The sequence below is a fragment of the Rutidosis leptorrhynchoides genome, chromosome 2 (genome assembly GCF_046630445.1).
Source record: "Rutidosis leptorrhynchoides isolate AG116_Rl617_1_P2 chromosome 2, CSIRO_AGI_Rlap_v1, whole genome shotgun sequence".
In the NCBI taxonomy this organism is placed as follows: domain Eukaryota; kingdom Viridiplantae; phylum Streptophyta; class Magnoliopsida; order Asterales; family Asteraceae; genus Rutidosis; species Rutidosis leptorrhynchoides.
In genome coordinates, this window is record NC_092334.1 from 268990227 (window position 1) to 268999557 (window position 9331).

Below are 9331 nucleotides of genomic sequence, written 5' to 3' on the forward strand. Positions count from 1 at the left end.
CCAATGAACATTTGCGACTGTTGATGACCCCGAATTTGAAGCAAGTGAACAATATTACGAATGACGAAGGCAAGACGAGTAATGTATAATGGGTGATGGCAATGCCGAAGCTCGATATACTTTGCTCGTAATACATTATCGGGTGACGGCCATGCCGAAGCTTGAATAATGTATTAACTTTTGTATACTTATAGTTGTAACTTGTATCGTTCAAATAAATGTATTGTTATTGGTATTTATATTATTTATAGTGGTTAATCAATTAAATAAAAATGTTGTTATTTATATTATTTATAGTGTTAAGCGTTATAAATTATAATTATATTATTTATAGTTGTTTAAGCGTTATACCTTTTGTTTATATTAATTATATTATATTATTGTTGTTCAAAAGTTATAAAAATCGAACCGGTAAAAATATAACCGGTAAAAATCAAAATCCGACAAAGATCTTAGTCCGAAAAAAATCCGATTCCAAAAAAAATCCGTAAAAAAACCGACCCCGAGAACCGGAACCGGATTTGGAAAAATCCGGATTTTTTTTTTGTCCGGTTTTTTTTAAATCCGGATCCGGTTTTTGTGCATCTATATGTATTCCTATGTTCGGTAGTTGCTTCGTAATGATTGTTCGACGAAGCGATCATTATTGTACCCAAGGGGTTTACACTATCAGTATGCATGCTATTTGATGTGAAATTCAAGGAAAAAATAAGGGAATTGTAGTGCTGCACCAAAAAAAAGTCTTCTTGATAAATATTTGATTGATTGTTAACTAAAGTCCAGAGTGACATAATAATCTTCCCAGCTTTAGATAGTTAACCACCATGGAATCTCATCTATCCACATATACAGATTTCATAATATTTTGTATATACACAAGATGTAATTGCCATACAACAAAGTTAACCAAATATCAACATTTATCTCAAATCTTTTGACATTGAAGGTCCAGTCGAAGTGTTAGGTAACGATGAAGTTACGGATGCCATGGCATGCCTCATGAGTTCGTTTGATATCCCAATTAATCCTTCAATTTCCTCTTCGTATTGCTCATAAACGAAGAACAAAATAAATGAGAATGCTATCGCTGCATTATAGTTAAACGAACATCAGGAAGAAAAAAAAAACACACATTGGAATCAAGTGGTGAAACAGGCAAAAACTAGAAATGCATACCTATTGCCATTGAAGTAGGAAAAAAGTTGATAAGAAGCATCTTGAAAAGATAGATTGATACTACTACCTGCATTACGCAATTGAAAACAAAAAATAATTTCAGGATGCTGGATGTTACTGTAATATAATAACGACTAGAATCACTAGATTGGTAAAACTAGAAGGTGTTAATGGGACTAAATGGGTACTATTTTGGTGTAGGTTTGGTTGACCCAAAAATACTTTAATGCTAAAAATTTAAGTGTTTCTACCTGACATATGACTACAAAGATTACATTATTTCAATACTAGTGTAACTTTTGTACATAAAAATATACTCCGTAGATTTAGGAGATTTATGCATTGAAATTACACTCGCGAACTTTAACCCCAGTTTCCTCTTGAAGCTATTCGTTTACTCATTGACCGAATAGATATTGGTCAAGCGTACAAAAAAATCACAATTCCATGTTCATTTCATACTATGTTAAGAAAAATGCATGCAGAATGATACACGAGTCTTTTTTTTTTTTAACTGTTCAAGCTCACCAGGTTCCTTGAGAACTAATGGTAGCAACAAATTCTATAAACTTCAGGTTATGAGTTTGATAGTATAATTTAGACGATATCATTGGATTATAAAAGCAAACGAGGTCGAACTCTAAGCCAAGATAACAAATAATGTTGTGTTGCAAGACGAATAGGGCCCAAACCCACCCGTTACCCAACTCTTCTGGGCCCACCTATTTTGCCATCACTAACAATGGAATGAAATGGTTGAGGAATTCCAAATCTACTACTGCACCATCATGCCAATCAAGCTTTTCTGGAATGAGAATTAGCAAGTGCTTGGATGCATATAAAAACGATCATAATAATATAGCAAGTAATAGAGGAACTTAACCGCATCTGAATAAATACCTTGATAAACATACTCCGGTCTTCTCCTTGTGCCAATGTTGTAAAAACATAACTAGCTCCATTCCACGTGTTCGTTATAGTTCTCGCACCACTCCTCAAACCCGTTTCAGATACTTCAAAACGTAAATAACCAGACCTATAGCGAGAGACATATTTATATGTTAGTAATTCGCAGAGTAAAATAATTTCAGTTTTAATTCAGAGCTACCGATATGTAAACGAAGGCGTCTGAACTACAAACTAAGGTCAATAAATACACTTACAATTCAGTTGACAATAAGGGAGTTTCATGTGACAGTGTTGCATATCCATAAAGAAATATTATGAAAACCAGCAGCAGTTGAGCTATAGAGGATACAAACGTTCTTTCACAAAGACAGAACCAGTAGAATACAGAAACCACTCCACAAAACCAAACAAATGATTTCCTCTCATCTCTCCACAATAGAATGTCTGCAACTGGAACGACAAGACAAAGGGAACTGAATGAAAATTAGCAAGTGCTTTTTGGAAGCATAAAAACACAATCAAAATACCATAATATAAATATAAATATAAATAAATAAGAACTGGGGATGTGGATACATGAAATACAAGTTAAAATTTAGCATTATAGATTTTTTTTCATGGTTGAAACAGGATGCTCATTTATTTGGATGAGCAATGATGTGTATCCAATACAGCATTCATATGAACCTCATTTAACCTTACTGACTAGGCATCCCTTTTGCTGATTTACAGATAAAATTACTGCCAGTATTATTATTAAGAGAATAGATATATTAGAAAACTTGTGGTTCTTTATGACGAAATCATTTTCAAGATTTATGTTAACTCTCCAAATTCTGGAAACAATAAAACAGACTGAAATGAGTTTCGGAACAAGAAATGTTCTCATTTTGTCACTAAATCAGTAATAGTTCAGAACCCTTGTTGTCTTTAGACCTTAAAAAACAAAATGTTCTCTTATGTTTGAGCACAGAAAGCCCCATTCACATACAAATAAAGAACCAAAAATTTGAATAAAAAACAAACTAAGTAATGGTTTGTGCAAGCCTACGTAACAGTCACGTTATATCTATGTGTGAGTGTGCAACACTGTATATACATATTACATCGATGTGTGTTAAAACGTTAAAATAAGGAAATCCACTAATTACATGTATTATTGACATCAGATGTCAATAAACTAAAGCCTACTTATTCACTCTTCTACATGACTAAAATGTATTATTGACATTGGATTTCTAGCCTACTTGTTCCAAAACAAATGTGAACTCTTCTACATGTCACCAAACTCTCTCAATTTGAAGTACCGTGTAGATGAGAGTGGTGGCCTATTAACTAATCTTATAATTTTAAAATAACATGCAAATCTCAATCTCATATCAAAACATAAAATGCAAATCAGAAATAGTCGTATAATTGTGTGGACATCACCAAAACATAAAATGCAAATCTCAATCTCATATCAATCTAAAGGCATTAAAGTTGCAGATAATTAGCATAAACATCAACTAGCAAAACTTGATAAGCAAAACAGTACCAAAGTAGCCAAAACTCAAAATTGTTAAGGAAAGGTTATCTACCTTCCCCACCGCCTAGCAACTGCTCCATTTTCGATCTTTCATAGAGCTCGTCAAGAATTACGGAAGATGAGTCCTTTGCTAAGTGAGAGAATGATTCGATGGTTGACGAGACACCTTCCTATACAGTAACAATTAATGGCAACATGAATATAGATACAACATGTCAGACATAATGGCTCATGAGATTTTAAATGATTCCCTTACATTTAAAATGAGATCTATATATTAGGCAGAAAGGCAACCATATATATATATATATATATATATATATATATATATATATATATATATATATATATATATATATTATACCATAAACAAAATGACAAGAATTCATAACTACTGCATAAGTATAGATGATGAAAACAAACTTTAACACACCTTTCAAACAAGTAATCTTGTATCGAGACAAAGTCAAAAGGGAAACATATATATTAGCAAGGTAAATAGAATTTAGAAGCAATGCGTGTATATAAAGGATGATATCCAAAGTTAGAAAGCTTACATCCATTGAGATAACTGGTGAATATTCAATGTGTGCTTGTGCTACAGAGCAATCATAAGTCATAGTCCGTGACATTAATTGGACAATATTGTGAACTGAGCTACAGTTACTAAAGTTTCTGGAGTTTGCTTGTGAATGCATCCATTTAATAAGATAAATGATCAACCGAACAACCACAGCAGGGAGTTTGACCGTTGGCCTGCAATTTAATCCGAAGATCCAACATGGGCAACAAAGTAAGAGTTTGTGAAATTACATTACGCGTAACACAGAACAAATATTTAACAAAGATCAACTCTGAAACGAAAAAAAAAAAAAAAGGACGCATGAATACAACTAACATATCGTAGATGACAACCCTTGCAGTATCTTAGGCATCTTAAAGTTTTATTAGACTCCAAAGTGCAGCCAGTATGGGTTTAAACAAAATGCTCATGGTAGCATTTATAATGCTACAAAAATAGTTCTTATAGACTTCCTATGATACCAAATCTGTAATTGCATGTAGGGAATACATTAATAACAAATTAACACAATTGTGTCGCCTAATGCTCTTACACAACAAATCTGGAAATGGGTTTACATTGTTATTCTATAACACACAGCTTAAATACTTAACCTGAAATGATGCTGATTTTAGGTAAGATATTTAAAAATAGTTCATAGAAGAGTTTGGTGTTCTTCAATCTTATTCAAAAAAATACGAATAAAGTTATTACCTGTAATAACCTAACCCCTCCAGCATGCGCAATGAAAATTCCCAAGAGCCAACCGGTTCTAGATTAGTGATGAAAAATACCTACATTAAATTGGATTTTGATGACTTTTTATTATAACTGAGTTCAATGAAGGTGCAAAGCAAGAGTAGGATTCTATTACTAAATGCTACCTTTCCAGAAACAAGAAACATTCGAGAGCCCAACGCAGCTTCTGCACAGATCAGGGAATGAGCGACATTTTCCACATATGTGTAGTCACACATGGTGCCATCACTTCCTATAATAAACTGGAATGAGAGACTCTATTACTTATAAAATGTATATCCAAATAGACACTTTGCTTAAAATACCAAAATGATGAACAACCACAATAATATAGTCACCAACGTCATTAAATCAACATAATGAAAGCAGTCTGTATGTTTGAGGGAAGTAAGCAACTTTATTATGAGGTCAATGTTTCATTTCTTTTACTAGCCCTCTAAAGCGACACAAGATATGCATAAAATGACAATGTTGCAAATGCATGAGATGGAAAACAGTTGAAATACGATAGTAGTATGACAATAGCTCTAAGATATGAACTAAGGCCAAGACGTGGTAAGACAATGGTAGTAAGACAATAGTTCTGAAATAATATTTTACAAGATTTAACCTTTTAACGTATAGTCGGATATTCCTGATAGTAAAGGCATTGATGATGTCATGTTGTAATAATCAAAATCAAACCTCTTTATGCACGTCATATCAGAGACAAAAGAAATCCTCATTTCCATAAATAGAGAGAAAAACCATTGACTGTTTACTTTCCACTTAATGGTTTGTTTTCGAACAACTCTTAATTCAGTACGTAAAATTGTTGTTTCTTTGTCACTTAATCTGTCACTTAATCTGAAAATTGTTCTGGTTTCATGAGACATAGAATCAGACACCCCTCCAGAATAAGAGGCAAATGGAAACAGAGGCAAAAACATCCCCTAACAACACATTAATGAGGTGAGAACTGCCTTACAAAAAAATGAGGTGGAAACTAGTCTATCAGAGCAGTTCAAGAAGTAAGTGACACCTTTCTATCATTTAGACCGTCACATTCTCCATTTTCTAGTACATCAATTATAACCAAAACATAGAAGAAGGAAATAACCTACAACAAACGTTTGTTGTAATGTGGCTAGTAATGTTTTTTTTGACAAATAAAGAGTTTCAGTGAACAAAAGTATGTAGGTATCAAAAGAAAAACAAACATATATAATATATTTAAATACAAAATTACTATCCACACCTTAGCCCAGCTAGATTTCGCAACATCAACAAAAGATGGTAAAATCTCCTTGTCCCCAGGTCCAAAAATGTTGCTAGGGCGAACAGCACACGTAAGAAGGCCATCAAAATCACTAGCATGCAAAACAAATGCCTCTGCTTGAGCCTTAAGTTCAGTATATACATTCTTAAACTGTGTCATGGCAAGGAAATTTATCATGTAAGAAGCTTAGCATAATAAAGATAATTCCCACCTTCTGCATTAAGTGTGAGTAAAGTACACCCGAAAACTAGCAAACCTTAATAATAGTTAACCTTTGTCTCATGCCACTACATACGACATCGATGTATGAAGATACTGTTGATTCAGTATTCAACATACACGTCTATCTAAAAGTATGAATGAACATAAATCCAATTTACAAAAGGTGCTTAAACTGTTCAATTTTATTTTGAAGAATAAACCAGCTTCATATATCTAGCTTTAAAAAGTAAAAAAACTAAACTATGAACTCTTTATAACATCTTTAAAGACATATCACTTTAACGTAACAGGGGGGAAAGTTACACAGATAAGAAGGGATAATCTGAAGACATACTTTTGTAGCATATAATAATGTCTCATTTCCATTATGTACATCCTGTGAGCTGTCCAGCACAACGTCAGCAGCACTGTTGTATATTAACCTCCTAACTTTGCATTCTTTACAAGCACTGATGACATTTTTCACACCTAAAAAAATTATAATACAATTATTAAGATACAAGAGCTTTGACAAAAACATAGTGTCCTACTGTATGGGGTAATCAAAGTGTCTGGTATATAAGATTGACCTTGTACAATTATTCTGTAGCCGGAAAAGAAATCATGATTACAGGAATCATCATCATCTACATAAAATACAACTGAAGAACCTTCAATAACTGCAAAAACACAGAAAAAGAAAAAACTAAACTGGTTTAGTCTCAGCCTGATAACTTTTAATCAATTTCTAGATAGATTTACATCTTAAAAATAAACATAGAAACATGAAATGACTAACAAGCTGTTAACGTTAGCCGGAGTAGCTATTTGTGAGGACTAGTTATTAACAACCTTTTCGGTTAGGTTTTTATTTAACTGTTATTAAGAACAGTTACGTAATTTGCTCTATTTTTAAGGTGTGACAACTGTCCGAATCGTTTGACACTTATTCTAACTGAGCAGCCCCTCGACTATATCTTCTAAAACGTTAACTTCACCAAGTTCATATCTATGTTTATACACGTGAGTTCAGATCATGTGAAGGACTGAAATCACATGCGTACTACCTACTAAGCTTCAATAAATATTGACAGTTGCTTATGATCGATTAACCAGCAAAGTACAATTTTCATTACTTACCAATGATCCTTCTACGAGGATAGCAATCCTTTAAGTGCATACATAATATATATATGTATGTGTGTGTATAATTATGTGTATGTGCAAGAATGAATTCACTGTAATGAAGTATTATTATACACTGATAGGGCGGTATGAGTGGTTGCACGACACACCACTTAAATACGCGATTTGGGGGAAATTTTTTTGGGACTTTTAAATAGTGTTACTTTTTTTAGTGACACCATTAAAATAATTTTTCTAGTAAATTTTTATTTTTTTATTTTTAATAGCGATATACCAGTAACTACCATTCCTAATCCACGTGATACGCTACCACTGAACTAACTGAGATAAATATGAGACAGCCTCGCTGATACGATAGTTTCTGAAGTAAGCTAAACCTAACAGCAACAATAAATAGCAATTAATGTAATAAATCACATAAACATACACGGACATGAACTATAAGCTAAATAAAATTACCATTGATGAGTGATTTTTTGTTTCGCACATCAATAATGAAATAAGAAGCACGGTCAGTAGAGAGAGGGTGGTGGTTGTGATCGGAAAGATGGAGACGAGTGGAATCGGCAACTCGGACGATCCAATTACCGAGTTTCAATAACCTCGCAACAAGACATTTTCCGACGAAACTTGTGCCGCCGATGACGACGCAAGTTTTCGAGTGATCGTCAACCAACGCCATTCTCTCTCTCTCTACACTTTCTCTCTCTAGGTCAAAGAGAAGAAGTTAGAGAGAGAAAGCGGATTAGATGTGCATTTTGATTTAGGGATTAACTAAAAAGAAAAGCGAATCAATCAATTTGATTTATTTTGCCTAGGTTTTGTCAATTTTTTTTTTGTCAATAAACAGGAGGGGGGGACGAAGAGAAGGTAAGGCGCGTGCAAAGTGGATTTGGCGCCGAAACAACCAAACGCACGTCAAAAAACTTCTTTTTATGGGTAGCCCAGGGTTAACTACTCGAGGTTAAGTTCCAACACAAACATAAATGCCTTTTTGGGTGTTAATATAATGGGGAGGCAGTTTGCGAGGATATATGTTTAAAGGCAGCTGGGCACCAACAGATCTGGAAAAATAACCAACAGATCTGGAAAAATAAAACTCTCAATAACACCAAATTCATTTCCATTAAACATTACAAGAACTTATTAAAATCAAATAATCAAATCCTAATCAACACCAAACATAAATTAATTAAATTCACTTCCACCACCGCCCTCCTTTTCCTCTCATCTTCATCATTAGCTCATTAATATGCAAATCCTATTCAAGGAAGTTGCTCTATACAAAACGAAAAGCTAACGCAAATTAAAATAATATTTTGCAATTATGAGTAATATACATCTACATGTACATAACAGTACCACGTGATACTTACAAATCAAGTAGAAACAGAAGACTAGTAGCAGCAGAAAGAGAGTTGGATATTGAATTACCCAATTGTCAAAAGCAAACTTCCCAACCGTCACCATCTCCGGCGAACGTTCGTTTTCTCTGACGAGAGCTGCAACAATCGAGTTTCAAATTTGTAGATCTAATCGGTTTGTTGATCTTATCGCTTTTCAGATTTGTAGCAACAATCGATCTTTGATTTCAAATCTGATGTCCGATTGCAGATCTTAATTGAAAATGGGTTTGAAATTAAATGGGTTTATTATTAATTTGATTTCATTTTAGAAGCAAAAAAGTTTAACAGGTTCTCTATGTATTTGTGTGTGAATGTGTCGATTGTAAAGGGGTTTCAATGAAGAATAAAATGTCAAATACTAACAGTCTTTTTATTATTGATTTTGA

The 9331-nt window shown here is 33.4% G+C and overlaps 1 protein-coding gene across 1 annotated transcript; it reads right to left on the reverse strand.

The window, feature by feature from the left end:
• Nucleotides 1–726: 726 nt before the first annotated feature.
• LOC139891781 (3beta-hydroxysteroid-dehydrogenase/decarboxylase-like) lies at nucleotides 727–8375 on the reverse strand. Its single transcript, XM_071874761.1, has 12 exons — nucleotides 7999–8375; nucleotides 6984–7073; nucleotides 6749–6882; nucleotides 6172–6342; nucleotides 5060–5176; nucleotides 4890–4969; nucleotides 4171–4369; nucleotides 3666–3783; nucleotides 2340–2535; nucleotides 2077–2212; nucleotides 1177–1243; nucleotides 727–1087 (listed from the first exon to the last, which is right to left on the reverse strand). Exons 1-12 carry the CDS (start codon nucleotides 8219–8221, stop codon nucleotides 921–923), a joined length of 1698 nt encoding a protein of 565 aa, XP_071730862.1. The 5' UTR covers nucleotides 8222–8375; the 3' UTR covers nucleotides 727–920.
• Nucleotides 8376–9331: the final 956 nt, after the last annotated feature.